General features: G+C 30.9%; 1 protein-coding gene across 1 annotated transcript; it reads right to left on the reverse strand.

Moving 5' to 3' along the window:
• Positions 1–9,576: 9,576 nt before the first annotated feature.
• On the reverse strand, positions 9,577–16,273 carry LOC112028085 (GDT1-like protein 1, chloroplastic). Its single transcript, XM_024060741.2, has 12 exons — positions 15,971–16,273; positions 15,701–15,770; positions 14,594–14,896; positions 14,278–14,331; positions 13,775–13,836; positions 12,982–13,050; positions 12,321–12,372; positions 12,066–12,140; positions 11,831–11,960; positions 10,982–11,052; positions 10,528–10,575; positions 9,577–9,870 (listed from the first exon to the last, which is right to left on the reverse strand). The coding sequence occupies exons 1-12, from the start codon at positions 16,135–16,137 to the stop codon at positions 9,799–9,801; spliced, it is 1,173 nt and encodes a 390-aa protein (XP_023916509.2). The 5' UTR covers positions 16,138–16,273; the 3' UTR covers positions 9,577–9,798.
• Between the last annotated feature and the right edge of the window lie 1,198 nt (positions 16,274–17,471).

Consider the following 17,471-nt stretch of genomic DNA (forward strand, 5'->3'; position numbering starts at 1 on the left):
TTAAGTGATTGTATGTGGGTAAGTGAGACTTTCCACATCTCTTGATTATTCTTAACTCATCAAGAGCATTTTTACATATTTTATTATGGATGTTGGTGACCTTTTTAATCCCATATTAATTTCATATAACTCTTGAACCATATTTCATTTGCGAAACTAGATTGATCACGTTTGCATGCACCCTTAATTGAATTCTTTACCATGAAATAATTTCAGTGACCCTTCTGCTTATACAGGGGCCGTTATCTAGATTATGTAATTTAGCAAGGTGGAGATTGGGTTTGTTGGTAAGGTAGATGTGACGACTATTATTGGTGATTAATTATTTTTCAGTGGACTTTCCCATGAAGACAGTACGTAGGTCTGACCCTTCTCGTGAGGGAAATACACATAACATGACATATCATCTGATGATAGCTCTTTATTATCAGACCAAGACATCAATCAGTTTTTGGTGAAAGTGGGGATTGAATCTCAGATCTGTTATACAATCATAGAGATTTTACCAATTGAGTTAATTGGAACCACAAAAAAAAAAAAAAAAACTAAATTAATTCGCTTATAACTATACTTTTTATAGGGTGAAACCATAATCATTTTGTGTCTGCTTATTTAATACGAAATCTTCACTTCTAGGTGGCTTTCTTGAAGATGTTATCAAATGCAAATGTGTAATAACATAATATAGATTCAAAGGCTCGTGATAAGTACTGATTATGAAATTAAGCGATTTGAAACTAAGTTAATTCATATATATAATTTAATTGTTACAGCATGTGGGAAAGGGGGAATTCAAATATAGTTTTCCTCATAAAGGATACCAAATAATACTACTAAGCTACTTCAAGGTTAATTAGAAACTCAAAGGAAATAAATTCGAAACTATGATAATTAATTGCATCAAAAGTAAGCATTAAGGAAGATTACTTGCAAAAAAAATAATAATTAAACAATTACAATGGAGGCTAATTTAAATTAAAATGAGTAATTATAAAGATAAACAAACATAATATGAGTGTTGGTTGTCTTTTTTTTTTTTTTTTTTTTTTCTCTGGCAATATCAAATCCTAATAATACTTTAGACAGGACATCTATTATAATGCCCTAACGATTCAAATTCAAAAAGTCCATATATATATATATATATATATCCTTCATTATGAAAAGTTGAAAACCCCAAAGCAAACTTAGTCTTAAAATCAACCATTGTCCATAGTAATCAGTCTAACCTCCAAAATAATCAAATGACTTAAATTGCACAAGGTTCGAACTTAAACAATAATCTCAAATAACTCCTCACAGAAGTAAACGTTTTAAATAATTAAAATAAATAAAAATTCTAACACATAACGAAATTCTTCTAGAACAACTATGTGCTCAAAATCTCAATAGTAGTCCATCTTCAGCAAAATGATTATGTCCTAACAACCTCTTATGACTATGAATTCGAGCAAATAATCCAGAAAAATATAGGAACAACGAGTAATGAGCTCAAAAGAGACACTAGGTTCTTATGGAACAAGAGAAAATAGAAAATTATTAAGGGTGGGTAAAATAAGGCAAAAATTCAATAGATCTCAAACTACAAATTTTAGTACAATAATGAGAACATTATAGTGTGTATATAGAAACAATTGCTCAATTTATATTAATAGAAATGAATATGCACAATGTCACAAACATGATATGTCATGTTATGTGTATTTCCNCATGGCCCTCCTCTGCCCTAACGTGGGTCCATCTCTGACTCTGAGTTTAAAATTTGAGGAATAAGCATTTATAGCACGTATTTAATAATTTTCCACCTGCAAAGGATAAGATTAGTTACATTGTATCTTTTAATGTTTTTTTTTATTTTTTATTTTATTAGGATATGGTTTTAAAGACTAAATAATTTCACAACACTCTCACATTAGCATGCTACATTATTAAAAAAAAAGTTGTGGTAGGTTCATGTGAGAGTTGATATGCTAATTTAGAATGTTGAATTTTTTTGTTATATTCATAGTATTACTCAAATTTAAAATTACAATACTCGCAAGATAGGTTTTAAAATTAATTTAAAATTAATTTAGGTGTCTTATTTTAAATTAATTTTAAAATTAGGTGTCTTTCTATCAAAAAAATAAATAAATAAAATTAGGTGTCTTATAGCATTACTTACTTTCCAAGTTTGAACCAAAATTATAATCCACCTCCTCCAGTCCACCATTGTAAGTAGCGTAATTAGTTCAATTACTAAAATCTTTCGTTGTTGGATAAGATATTGATGTTTTGACCTAATAATAAAAAATAATTATCATGGTTATAAGTTGAAATTGTATTGTATTTATAAAATAAAAATAAAAACTATCAAATTATATATATAAAATTAACTAATTTTTTTAGAGAGTTTCAACCTATGGTGTTCGCTCCTATGATAGCTCTTTATTATCAGACCAAGACATCAATCAGTTTTTAGTGAAAGTGGGGATTGAATCTCAGATCTGTTATACAATCATTAGAGATTTTACCAATTGAGTTAATTGGAACCCCAAAAAAAAAACTAAATTATTCGCTTATAACTATACTTTTTATAGGGTAAACCATAATCATTTTGTGTACCATGAAATTTCTTTTGTGCTTGTTTGCCCCCCCCCCCCCCCCCAACATGAAAAAAATATAGCACTACATACAAAAATTTCCCCTGAAAAATATATTTTTGGCCCCCTTCCTTCAAAATCTTTACATTTTAACCCATGAAAACTGAAAAGAAAACTTCAACATCCTTTTGCCCATTGCATATTGATCCAAAAATATGAAGCCTGTGGGAACTATGATCAAATGTGTGTAGTGGATAGTAATGTTGTTTGTAGGTTTATTTTTATGAATAATGAACTATTTTTAGAAAATATTTTATTAACATTAATGCTGTTGTAGCTTGTGGGGTATGTTTGTTTGGTTTATTTTTTAGACTAAATTTTGAAACGATAGAGCTATATAGTATGGAAATAATGAAACTTTTACTTGAATTGTTGATGATGGGAAAATTATCTATAATATTTGATTTTTTTAAAGAGAAAAAATTACACATAATTTGAAGGTGATAATGCATCATTGCCTCTAGTGTTGATGTCCAAATTTGTGAAAATTTTCAAACAAAATTCCAAAAAATTACCACCAATTAAATTAGTATTCAGTCCAAATTGTGAAAATATGAGATTATAATGTTAATGAATGTGATGAAATTCAACAAAGCTTGAGTAGATGCTAGTTTTGATTTTTATAAACTTTTTTGGGTTTATACTTTGCCCCCCACAACTTCAAATTCTAGTTTCATCCCTGTTATGCACAGTAAACTAAATTGAAGTGTATTCAAAGTATATGTTCCTCAGGAAAAAAAAAAAACAGTAAATCTTTTTAATAGAAGTCTTCTTTGTTTTTATTTTGCATTTTAAGAATTAGAGGCAGGAACATTTTTGTGGTTAGGAGTTAGAGATTTTTATTACATTTATCATATATCTATGAAAAAAAAAAAATTATATATTAAAATAAAAATTAAATCTACCTTGTTATCTCATGGAATCGAACTTATTGTCAAAATTCAAAAGGAGTGATAGGCCCCATAAAGAAAAAAAGAATGGCGCACATAGGAGATCAAGCGCACCTGGATTTGCCAATATTTGAAAAGTGAAGACTTTTGGCGACGGAAGAAGGTCAAAGAATTGATTCCCTTATCTTTTTTATCTCCCAACAATAAGACTTTAACACGTAAAAATGTCTAAAATGATTGTGAACCGTCTGATTGTCACTCTTCTCTTTGAAATGGTCCCCTAGCGAGGGCTGAAAAAGATCCATCACCGACCTTTTTACCAAAAGAAAAAAAAATCAGGAAGGGATGGTTGGTCTTAAAAAATTCACAAAGGATAGTTGGTCTAACACTTACTTTAAGAAGAGTTTAAGAAGAGCTTTTTATTATTATTATTATTTATTTTTTTCATCATTATTAAAAAAAAAGAAAAAGCTTTTTCTTCAATATCATACTTATTGAATATATATAGGCTAAAGCCAGCTACCAGTGATCCACCATATCCATGCACGTGATTACACAGCTTTGTGTATATACCATATTTATATAAAAAAAATATATTTGAAGTCATTGATACATGTGCCATACTTAGCTAGTTAGCTATTAGATTCAGAAAACAAAAAGAAAAGGAAAAAGAAAAAAGAAGTATGTATAGCTATTAGAATCATGCCAAACATCAAATTGGAGGCAGGTCAGTTTTCAATACAATCAATTCTAGCGGTTGAGTCATGGTTGAACCATCAGGTTTTTAATATAACAAGTGTTATTAAATAACTTTTTGTAATTAAAGTATACAAATGATTACCAATAAAAAAAAACAAAGAAGATATCTTATGCATATCTTACCATATAGAGCTTTTACAATTTTAATGATTATTTCTTTTGTTGTTTAAAATTGTAGTTCTAAGAGCATTCCCACTTGTTCATCTATCACCCATTAAAATAAAAAATATTGCAAAATCTCCCCTACATCTATTATTATTTTCTCTTTTATTATTTGACCTATTTCTCTCCTTAAAATCACATTCTTTCACTGCCTTCTCTCTCATCTCTCTTTCTCCCTCCTAAAATCCTATCTTTGACCAAATCCTCCACTGCCAGAGAACCCTTTGATGCAGCTAGAAGGTGGAGAACGAATTTGGGGAAAAGGCAGTGTCACAAGTGTTCAATCTTGGCATAGCAGCATATTTCCCCATTGTCACAGTGGCGTTGATGCAATGGTTCTCACAAATTTGTTAAAGGTCTTATGATCACATATTTTAGATGGATTGAGATCCGGTGTAATTAATCTCATTTCCTTCACAAAATTTTTTACATTCTTAATTTTTTAATTTTAACTTTTTACTTCATTTTAATATTTTTTTAATTTAATGGTTGAGATTGAAAGTAGCTTTTTCTAACTCTCAATTTCAGTCATTCATTGCAATTGCATCAAGTGCAATACCTAGGACCTAGGTATTGCACTTGATAATTTCAATCCATTTCAGATTACTTGATCCCGTCAAGTAGAGATTTCTTGAACCAAAAACCATAGTATATGATATTATCTTAATTATTTGTTTGTGTTACTTGATTTTGGTTTTTAGCATCGTGGGAAAGGGTAAAAAGAAAATCAAATTTAATTTGGTCTAATCTGGACCTATTTGAGGTTGAACTTGGGGAAGGGAAAAAAAAAAAGAATTTATTAGAATACTTTAATAAAAAATATTGTAAAATTAAGAATGAGATATAAGATGTTTGTAAAAGCATTAAATAAAGTAGAAAAAAAAGTTTTTAAAGAGAAAAAAATAGGTAAACTATAAAAGACCGAATGAATGCTATAAGATTGAATTAACATGAAATTTTATAAAAAATTAAAAGGTAGTAAGTTGCTTTACCCTATCATGTTAAATAAAAATTAATCAGCATTCATTGTTTGGTTGTTCAACTGTTGATTTGGTTCTATTAAAAAAAAAAAAGGTTATTAGATGAGGTTCAATTATTATAATGGTAAGTTTTTTTTTTTTTTTTTTTTAAGTCCAATTTATGTCCTGAATTATTTAAAGCATGATTAATTTTGATTCCCCATGTTTAGTTTGGATAAGAAGGGAGAAAAAGAAAAAGAAAATAAGATACATGGGGATTTTTCATCCGGACACATCATTTCAAGTGAAGTATAGAAAGAATATATAATAGTTGATTTAATTTGACAGATTTTTTTTTTTTTTGAGAATCAAAATTTGACAGAACCTTGTAAAAAAGAATATGGTACAAAATCATAACTTGTACAATATATATATAATGTCTATCATAAATTTAATATCTCCTATCTCCCACCGAAGAAAAAAAAGTTTCCTTTTATTATTAAAAAAAAAAAAATGAGCAAACCAAAAGATCTTGTGGGACCTGTTATCATGTGGTCGAGTTTAGCAATTGTCCTTGAAGTCGACACAGACAACCATGCAAATAGTACCACCAATCATGATGTATAGATTGCGATAGTATTACTGTTTTAGTTTCGTGTTGTTTTTGTTTGGCTCGTGTGCCTCAAACTTTTACACGCGTGCATAAAAGAACCGAATATCAATAGGGGCATATTCTACATTGAAACAAAGGTTTATTTATTTTATTATTATTATTATTATTATTATTCAGCAGCAACAAAAAAAAAAAAAAAAAAATTTATACTCCATTATATATTGTGTTTGAAGAGAGCAACATGGGCTCTCCACTAACATTTCAAAAGGGGTGGATTCTAGTTAACTAAACTGGTAAAATATCTAATGATTGAATAAGATAGCTGAAATTCAATCACTGCCTACACTAAAAACTGATTGGTCTCTTGGTCTGATGATAAAGATTATCATCAGGAGCGACGCCATAAATTAAAACTCTCTCTAAATAATAAAAAATAAAAACATTCCAAAAGGAAAAATATTTTAGTGAAAGAGGAAAAAAAACAAAAAACAAAATTAGTTTTGAATGTCGAAAAAACCACGAGTACATTGTACCAGCTATGAAATTTAAGAGTGTGTTTAGATACCGCTTATTTTGCTAAAACTAAAAAATTATTGATAAAAGTATTGCAAATAAAGATAAAATTAGTTAAAATAGTACAGTAGAGTCCATAAATAATACCAAAAAACAGTAGAGCTCATGAATAGTAGCAAAAATAAACTGAATAGTAAAATAATTTTAATTTTCATTTCAATCCAAATGCACACTTAGTTGTATTATGAGTGGTGTGTCCTAATTCTTAGGTTTAAAGGTGTAAAATCCACAAGGATAGAGTATTTTTTTTTTTCATTTAAAAGGACAACAACTACAGCCTACAGGCTAGTCGTGGACTTCTTCTTTATTTAATACTAATATTGTTATGCAAATTAGTAAGTTTTATTTCTATAAACAAGTGACTAAGAATCATGCTTNTTTTTTTTTTTTTTTTTTTCATAGGACCCTTGCCCAATTTTGATTCCCCATGTTTTAGTTTGGATAAGAAGGGAGAAAAAGAAAAAGAAAATAAGATACATGGGGATTTTTCATCCGGACACATCATTTCAAGTGAAGTATAGAAAGAATATATAATAGTTGATTTAATTTGACAGATTTTTTTTTTTTTTGAGAATCAAAATTTGACAGAACCTTGTAAAAAAGAATATGGTACAAAATCATAACTTGTACAATATATATATAATGTCTATCATAAATTTAATATCCTCCTATCTCCCACCGAAGAAAAAAAAGTTTCCTTTTATTATTAAAAAAAAAAAAATGAGCAAACCAAAAGATCTTGTGGGACCTGTTATCATGTGGTCGAGTTTAGCAATTGTCCTTGAAGTCGACACAGACAACCATGCAAATAGTACCACCAATCATGATGTATAGATTGCGATAGTATTACTGTTTTAGTTTCGTGTTGTTTTTGTTTGGCTCGTGTGCCTCAAACTTTTACACGCGGCATAAAAGAACCGAATATCAATAGGGGCATATTCTACATTGAAACAAAGGTTTATTTATTTTATTATTATATATTATTATTATTATTCAGCAGCAACAAAAAAAAAAAAAAAAAAATTTATACTCCATTATATATTGTGTTTGAAGAGAGCAACATGGCTCTCCACTAACATTTCAAAAGGGGTGGATTCTAGTTAACTAAACTGGTAAAATATCTAATGATTGAATAAGATAGCTGAAATTCAATCACTCCTACACTAAAAACTGATTGGTCTCTTGGTCTGATGATAAAGATTATCATCAGGAGCGACGCCATAAATTAAAACTCTCTCTAAATAATAAAAAATAAAAACATTCCAAAAGGAAAAATATTTTAGTGAAAGAGGAAAAAAAACAAAAAACAAAATTAGTTTTGAATGTCGAAAAAAACCACGAGTACATTGTACCAGCTATGAAATTTAAGAGTGTGTTTAGATACCGCTTATTTTGCTAAAACTAAAAAATTATTGATAAAAGTATTGCAAATAAAGAAATTAAAAATGTAGTCCATAAATAATACCAAAAGAAAAAAAAAAAAAAAGACAACGGTTGAATATAGTTCTCTTATGCGTTGGACTCATTAAATTTAAGACATATAACAATTATTTGATATGTGTTCAAATCTCAACAGATTCAATGTATAGGAGCACTAGACCTAAGATAGTCCTATCAAAATCTTCTCCCTTTTTCATAATTTTCTTTCTATATTTTATCACTCCAACTAAATATAGTGTTATTTTATTGGGCGTTTCTTTAGAATCTTGTATTTTTTTTACTCCTAAGTATAGCTGATTTTTTTACAAAATTTCTCTTTTTACATAAAATAAAATAATAAATTAATCCAATCGTAATCAAAATAGATGTTACATAAGAAGATAGAGTAATAGAGTGAATGAACAAACATTCATTGAATGGTTCATTGAAAAAAGAGCTAAAGTTGATATGATGGGTAGTAAACTAAATTGCCTTCGTGGATAACATTTTTCCTCTTTTAGACCAAGCATTATAGAGATGATAATTGATATATGAGTAGAAGCAACCATCAATAAAATAATATAAAGCATAATAAAATAAAGATTTTAGTTAAAAACAAAGAGACAGTAGGTAGACAAGGCAAATGGCAACAAATTTAGGCATTAAGCTGGTAAGCACTTTCATATTCATTTGGCATCTTTGAATACCATTGGTATCATAGTTTAACATCATGATAAAATAATTTGATGCAATCTATTAATTTGAGAGTCTCTAAATAATGACCAATTGTATATTGGGTTGAAATTTGAAAGGAACAAAGTGGAACATTGGACAGGTAAGCAATGAAGGAAGCCGAGTGGGATTTACCTGCTTCCACAATCATCCTTTTTGATTCTTCCTAAAAGGTTTTAGGGATGGGTGAGGGTGTTCCACGTCTGCCTAAATTTGCCACCTCTTTTATCTCCTCCTTCCTTACGTGTAAACATTGTCTGTCTTCTAATTTCGATCCTTTTTCTAGCCCCACTACACAAAAATGGGAGAATCAATTTTTTTTTTAATAGCAAGACCTTGAAAAAGAGAGGGAGACTTTCTATATGAAAAAAGCCAAGGCTAAGGCTGTGTTTGGATAGTTTATTTTTTGCCAACATTTTACTATTCAGCTTATTTTTGCTATTATTTATAGACTCCACTGCACTTTTTGGTACTATTTATAAGTCTCATTGTACTATTTCAGTTAACTTTTACCTTTATCTACAGTACTTTTAGCAAAAAGTTTTCAATTTCAACAAAATAAACGAATCCCAAATGTACCCTAACTCTCAATTTATAAACTCCACTGCACTTTTTTGTACTATTTATAGGTCTCACTATATTATTTCAGCTAACTTTTACTTTTATCTACAGTACTTTTAGCAAAAAGTTTTCAATCTCAACAAAATAAACGAATCCCATATGTACCCTAACTCTCAATGAATTGTCTCATTTGTTGTTGCTACTTTCTAACTTAAAGCCAATGAAAAAACTAGAACTCCATTTTATGAAAGCAGAAGACACAATAATTCCAAAATACAATGAATTTTGCTTCAACAATGCAAAATTCATGAAGATGTTCAACTTGGTTTACAACTAATCCATGAAGATGGTCACTAATAGAATCATTATCTCCAATTAAGTACAATAATGAAAACGCTAAAAATAGTTCTTGCATGAGTGGAAATTAAAGGAATTGCCTTTCTACACAAGTTTATAGAAATGTACAAATTCTATACATATTTTAATTTCTAACTCACTATCTCAATCAATGTTACTGCAGCGAAGATGAGAAAAAGAACACCTCCAATGTAGGCAATGGCCTGCACAAGGAACAAAACTCTGTGATAGTTTCCTTATTGCATACAAAGAAAAGCATTTTCTTAGAGTGCAAGTAATTTCTGAAAGACTTATTATGCTTCCTCCATTAAGCAGTGGGATCAGAAGGGTAGAAGATGGGTAATGCATGTTAGTAGTTGAAGCTGAGAAATTCTCTTGGAAGAGAACTTCTCTCACTGTGTGCATGAACATGTTGGGTCCACCATATGGACCTGTTTAAGGAACGCATACGCTATGATGCTGCTGACTCATCTGTAACTGCTATAAATTAGATAGTTACATTGTTGGACTACATATCTGTCTACAAAAGAAGAAATCCACTGGCTGGATTCCTCATACTAGTAGTTGGTCATATACAAGAATTCATTTGACTGGTCTTCTAATAAAGAAGTGATCAACGGCCAAAATTCTGTACGATGGCGTTTATATGTTCCAACAGAATAAATTCTGCATACAATAATGCGTATTTATTCGAGACTTATTAGGATTTCTTAATGATGCCCTTACTCATGCATATTAATAGTTCCAAGCTCCAAGGGGCAAAGTCTCATGGAATAATATTTGATGGCTATGCTTTGCAGAAACAATATCACAGAGGACATGTAAGAGCTAATGAACAAAGGTTGAAAGCTTGAACTTACCTTCTCTGACAACAATGTCCCTAGTATAGAACCTCCCAAAACAGCAAGCTGTGTGCCAAAAGAATTTGTCAAATAAATTAGACCTACAAATTGACATATGAACATGTGAATAAGCAAAAGGGCAAAAAGTTTAAACTTATTTCAGAAAAGGACAGAAATTGGATATAGTTTAAATTGTCTATTAATTCAAGAAAGCTGATATGCAAAATCTTGCATTTGCAGCCCTGCTCAGCGGTTTCTGTCAAAAGATGCTCAGTACTAAGAGAGTTTTCTAATAGAAAAAAAATTGAAATTCCATTGATATTGTAAAGTTAGAGCTAACTACTATTTAAAAGCACCTCTCAAAATCCAAATGGCTTTTAATTTTAAATTAACTTGCAGTACTGTTGAGTTCTAAATCACTATTATACATATTTTTTAAAAGGTTTGTATTCTTTTCATAGCTAAAAGTTACCAAGGTTGCAACACCGTGACCAGCTAGTGCTCCTGCAATGACTCCAAGGGGTGAAGATGCTGCAGCAAGTGCTGCATATGAACAGAAAATTTGTATCAGTAGATACTATGAGATAAAATTATGTCATGACAAAAAGTGTAATACTAATCTCATGTGCCATTGTGGCCCAGCATAAATTAACTAGCTATAAAACGATTTAAAATAATCCAGATCCAAAATTTTATATGATCTAAAATTTGCATTTTCAAGCAATCAGAATGGAATGTTAGACAAACCATAAAAGAATAGAAAAAATGAACACGAAGCTAAACAGAAAGAATACAAATATTATTAAAATTGTACTTTACTACTATATCACATTTCAAAGAGTGTACTTTGCTTTCATAGTATTCTGAACACACCCATCATATATTATAAAAATGATTTACTCTTCAAATTTTAGGGCATGACAACATCTTTTTGTATAAGATTCATTCTTCAAATTTCAGGATATGACAATTAACATTTTCCATCTTTCTTTGGTAACCTGATCTTTATTTAGGGCAGAGTTCATTTTAGTTTTGTAACACTTACAATCTAAATGGTGAAGTTTCTTTTAAATGTATCTAAAATTGGGCACAAAAAAAAATGTGTCATATGGCTGCAAAAAATGCCACCTTTATGGTTTTTATCCAATCAAGATCATCTTTAATTTGCATATCCTAACTCTGGTCATCTATCTGGGCATTGTCTCTGAAATTTGGCATGCACAGTGAGTGAGGTGCTCTCATACAACATAATAATTCCTTCACAAATGTATATTATTTGTGCACAACATGATAACTACAGGTTTTTGGCTTTGGGACTCACCTATTGTGGAGAAAAATGACTTGTCACCCCATTCAGCAACAAAAACTAAGAAGAAAGTGCTAATAACAGTGTTAGCAACAGACAATATCCCAGCACCATTTCCTGAAAATTTTGAAACTGCTAATTCTGCCTGGTTCAAATGCAAAAAAATGACATTTAGTCAGGTTAACTTTTACCATGACATAAATGTCACAAAGCATTGTAAAAACTTGAAAAGAAAATAAAAAAAGCTTACCTCCTTTTGTTCATCTTCTGCTTTTGGACTATCACTCGAGGTGGCATCGAGCAAGGTTGAAACACCAAAATACACCTATATCAATTACAATTAACACATTGGCACTGCTTTCTTCATCTAGGAATAGAGTTTCTAGAGTTGATAGTTGTTTCACTTCACATCTTACAAACAATGCTTGTCTATGAAGTATGAATATATGGTATTACTATTTTTTTCCAGCTAAATATTAAGAGAAGATGAAAAAAGGAAATGTACCAAAAGGAAAACTGCAGCAATGTCATCCACAGGCAAATCAGTTTCACCAAACCTGTGATTTACAGACTACATTAGAGATGCACTTACCAAGTTAAAGATATCCTTTTCAACTAAAAGTCATATTAGAAGATCCAGATTATATTTATTGATTAGGAATTCTAGATCCTCCAAGACCTCAAGAATAGTTTTCCAAAATTAACCAGCACAGAAAGACATACAGGCAGACCACCCCAAAATAAAGAACAACATTGTGCTATGGATCCTATTGGTAAGGCAATCCAGCCACAAATCAAGTTCTATCAAGCATAACCATCATGGATGTCTAAATATTCCCAATTATTAAAAGAGATAACTCTAGTTTATAAAAGTTTTGCAGGATAAATGGTTGAAATAATGTGATTGCTTGTATCTGATATAGTACGTGTCACTTGTGAAGCAAATTAAACAATAGCTGTGACATATTTTCACGTATGCCTCATACAATAGCATGTCATTTGTAGAATATCAAATACCACCTTCCCTATATATAAAAAAAATAATAAATTACTGATTGTCCCAAAAGTTTAAGCTGTTAGGAAATGATGAATCTGATAATTTAACTATAATTTTAACAATTTTATATCCATGTTCTAGAATTGAATGCAAATTTCAAGGAAAATACCTGAATGGTAGGATTTCATCGACATAGTGAAATGTCCGTCCAAGAAAAACAGATATGATGGTCATTGCCCTGCCCAAGATAAACAGACACTTCTACGATTCAAAAGATTTATTTATTTATTTATTTTTTGGGATAAATAACCAAACTTTATTAAAAATGTGAACACCACACTGCACACAAGAAGTATATGCATGGTCAAATCAAAAGAAGTCACAATCATCAACATACTTAAGCAAGTTAGAATTTGAATGGCATGATAAAGCGGTCATCCATTCTAATAAGGAGTGCAGTAAAAGCATCTTAAGATCCGTCATGGATTGTTCAGACCCTTCAACAGCTCTATGGTTCTGCATAATTACTAGTCTTTGATAATGAAACCATTTTTGTTGAAGTGTTGATATTTTGAAGATACAAACTTTTAGCTCCATCGGTCACATAAAGAAAGAATACTTTTGGATAAAAGTATTACTACTTAACTTGTATCTGCTAATTTGATGAGCTAGGACTGCTATGCATAGGTACAAGTTAGAAAAGAATCACTTAGCCTTGTTGAAAACTACATTCATACATATATTACAAGTTGACTGTTTGCAAATCTGCATTCTATTTGCAAAGGTAGAAGATGTTGCTGAACCATATTTACTAACATGGATTGTCCAGTTGTCTTAACATTCTAGGAAACTTAAGAAGTAATAAAGCGTGGATAATGCATACTTACGAAAAATTTCACTAAAATGAAGAATTAACAATGCAAAGGACATCTAAATCACCATGAATAAACAGAATAACATACGCAAGTGCCCCAAAAGTCCCGATAAAAACGACAGCAGCAGAGTTCCTAGCTGCTAAAAGTGCCTGCACAGAACATTAGATGTTCAAATTAGGAGGGGCCAGGACATTCTGTATTATCACACTAGAGAATATGCACATTAATGACAAAGGAAAGTATAAATTCTTGAACATTTATGCAACTTTTGTAAACCTTTATTATCTCTTGGTTACTTCCAAGTAAATTGAGATAAAAAACAAGTACAGCAAAATATGACATATAATGAACAGCTAATCAATTGGTCAACTAAAAAAAGAAAAGAAAAATTATAGTAAGTCAGTATCTCAGTTGATCAACTGTTCCTAATACTCTTTGAAGAAGTAAAATAGAAGCGCATGGGAAAGCAAACTACAAACAATGTACATGGAATGCTTAATATTCATACGTTAATCCTGGCCATATTAGCATTTCAAAGAGCTTGATGGTTGGGTTTAAAAACTGTCGAACTAAAATTAATTCACTCTTACCGCAATAAAGAAGGTCTTGTCCCCTAGTTCTGAGAAAAAGATGAGCAAGAATGCCTGCAAAGTGCACCATTCCCATATGATTAATTTAATTTTGTTTCTATTGAATATTCAGGAAATTTCATCATAACAATTACAAAAAGACCTAAACATTTTAGGTGCAGCAAGCCAGCAACACAGACATGAGTTCTAAATGTTTAATATAGATTCTTCAAGTTCCATCATGATCTCCAAATTAAGAAAATGCATGAATTACAATTTATCCTTCATTACAATAAGAAAAACCAGTTTGCATAAGTTACAGGGAGATTTTCCTAACTGAAGCAAAACCTGTGCTAATATCACCAAGGTCCCCCAAAAAAGGGATTGACTGCAACCCACTAGCAATATCTGAAGCAGCAACTGCTGGTTGTGAGCCTTGAAGTGTAAGAAACCCAAACATCAGCAAAAACTTCATAATACCACCAAATGAATGATCAGAAGCAGGGATATCAGTAGCCATGAAACATTCCCTTCTTGAATTATTCTTTACAAGTGATTTGTATGAAGCGCAGCAATCATACATCACAGGCATTGATTCTGTATTCACTTTGCAGGTCTTGTAGTCAAGACACCTTAAATCCTGTATCAAATTTTTAAATTCCCAATTAACATACATAACAAGAAACCAATGCGGACAATTATCATCAAATTGTGAAAATTAGAAAAAAAAAGGCTACAAAATGCAACAGTGATGTTTATCGGTGTATGGTAGTAAACATTTAAAACAAAGGGTCAAACCTCCAATTTTAGAATGTCAAGATAACAAAATTTTAACACCATAGTGAGAGTTTAACACTTTAAATACAATTTTTCTAGGGAAATAAATAAGAGAAACATCACAAAGTTAAGAATGTGCAGTTCAGCATTAGAAAAATGAACATGAGAATACAAAATTGGGTTGAATTCTAGACTTGAATTTCCCATAAACAGTCCCACATATTGGTAAGTTCAATTCCCAGTTTGTGCTTGGTGAAAATTTTCTAGATTGAGAAAGCCTGTTCAAGCAATTTAGGAAAAACAACCTTGGCATTTATCAATTTAATGATGATTTTTTGGTTACATTGACTTGTTCCAAGACCAGGAATTGGTCTATCCAAAAACCGAGGATGCACAAACACGGACAACACGAGCAATTTTTGAAAAATTCGACACGAATACGGCACCCCAAATGAAGGGTCCGTGCATCCTAGCCAAAAACAATTAGCCTTAAGGCTGTCTACCAATCTCCTCTCCTAGACCCGCAAAAGCTAGAGCTTTGTGCAGTACAACTTTTATTGTATTGTTCCAAGAACAAAATAAAAAAAGAAATCTCTCAAAACTTTCTGTAAGGCAACCTATAGTGAATTAGAAAAGAAAAAGGCAAATGGGAATAAAGAAATATTACCAGGCCATCTGAACTTCTGGTGGTTCTTTGTAAAAAGTATCCGCGTTTCGCAGAACATTGGGTTGCATACCTGAAAGAGAAAGTATTTCTTTCATCAGCTAAAATGATTTAATTCCCATTTTTGTTTTTGAATATTATGTCCTTCAGTGTCTTGAAGAATGTATATTCATTGCTAATTGCTTAAAACGTTCACAGTATAATGTTTTAAAGGTTCTTGCTTGAACTAAACGAGGCAAGACATTAACATGAAACTTCACAAATCATGGTTACCTGGAGACAATGAGACTTGGGTTTGGACTAGAAAGCTCGGAATTCTGCTTCTTGGAGCATGAACTGAAAGAAAACAAGTAACAACAGGTGAATGGTTTGCGAGGTCTAGCACATGAAGGCAGTGAATTTGCCCCCAAAACACTCTCTGAGAGTGTTATGCCTCTCATTCTCTTTTCTGTGCGTGTACCAAGTCTGAACCTTTGAAATGATAGTGTTGGAAGATAAGCTATATCTACTCTAGGAATAGCGCCAACATAAAATTCTCACCGTGTCTGGTAAATCTACTTGGGTTGAGGAAGATTTCGTTTAGCTTCACTTTTTGTAAAAGAATCACATGAGTCTTAATTTCCATTGGCCATCTTGGGCTGCGATGTTATGTTATGTAGGCTTTTTGGGCTCAATAAGGCCTTGACCTTTGTACTATATGGGCTTCAATTTTTATATTATTGGGCTAAACTTTTTTTGATAGCATAAAAATATATGATGTATTTAAAGAAACTGCTCCAAAATAAGGGTGCACTGCAAACTAGTCTAACTAGACCAGGCAAAATTGGACTTGGATCCATTAACTTGACCCAAACTTGAAGGAAATGACCCGACCTGACCCATTTTCAAATGATATATATTTAACTTGTGCATGTGTGTGCACGCGTGTGTGTGGAGATAATTTGATAGTTGAGAGAGGAAGGAATTGAGCCCTGAATTTTTAATTCATCTTTGGCTTGCTTTCATTTTAACCTAAGTTATATTAAAATTTTGCATTGTAGGTGAATATACTGAAGAAATTACTTGCTAACTTGAGGTGGAATTCTCAAGTATGAATATTTTTAGTGCTAAATCTACCATTGATGTTGAATAGATTGAGTGCAATCGATATAAAATATTTATTTATTCTTTCTTAACCTAAGAAATTATGTTTTATTCTTAAAGCTTTTTTTTTTTATAAAAAATTTAGTTATCTTTTTAGCTAATTTAACTTTATTATTATTATTATTATTTTACATGCAGCATGAACATGTGCACTTGATGAGTTTGATTACTTGACATGATCCATGACATTTAGTATTTTTTTTTTCCTGGTTCTTTTTTGATGAGGATGATATCATTCGTGAACTTCTGATTGTGTAAATTTAAAAATTTATGAACTACTTAAATTTTATTTTTAAGTATTTTATTATTTGTTCTTATATTTGCATCAAGAGGAAGACAAAGACAATATCATCATCATCATTATTATTATTACTTTTTTTTGCATGTGAAAAAGTGCAGGTCAACTCATAACCTAAATAACTCGATCTACTCTCAACATGCTTAGGATGACTCATTTTTTTTTTAATCCAAATCCATATTTGACACAAACCCAAACAAGAGTCGATCCGATCTGTTTGCTAGTTCTAAAACATAGGAGCTAGCCAATAGTGGCATTAACTTCCTTATGTGAGATTCAATTTCAGAGGTTGAAACTTTTTATTAACATTTAGGGGGGAAAAAAAGAGAAAAT

This window comes from Quercus suber, unplaced genomic scaffold, assembly GCF_002906115.3.
Source record: "Quercus suber isolate HL8 unplaced genomic scaffold, Cork oak 2.0 scaffold_118, whole genome shotgun sequence".
Classification (NCBI taxonomy): domain Eukaryota; kingdom Viridiplantae; phylum Streptophyta; class Magnoliopsida; order Fagales; family Fagaceae; genus Quercus; species Quercus suber.

What these genes read in the sequence shown, in the direction of transcription:
- LOC112028085 (XM_024060741.2), bottom strand. Translation starts at nt 16,137, where the DNA reads ATGAGAGGCATAACACTCTCAGAGAGTGTTTTGGGGGCAAATTCACTG. An exon ending in CCAAGTCTCATTGTCTCCAG is followed by an intron (nt 15,771 to 15,970) that starts GTAACCATGATT and finishes TTTCTCTTTCAG; the next exon opens with GTATGCAACCCAATGTTCTG. An exon ending in ACAAGACCTTCTTTATTGCG is followed by an intron (nt 13,837 to 14,277) that starts GTAAGAGTGAAT and finishes TGTTCTGTGCAG; the next exon opens with GCACTTTTAGCAGCTAGGAA.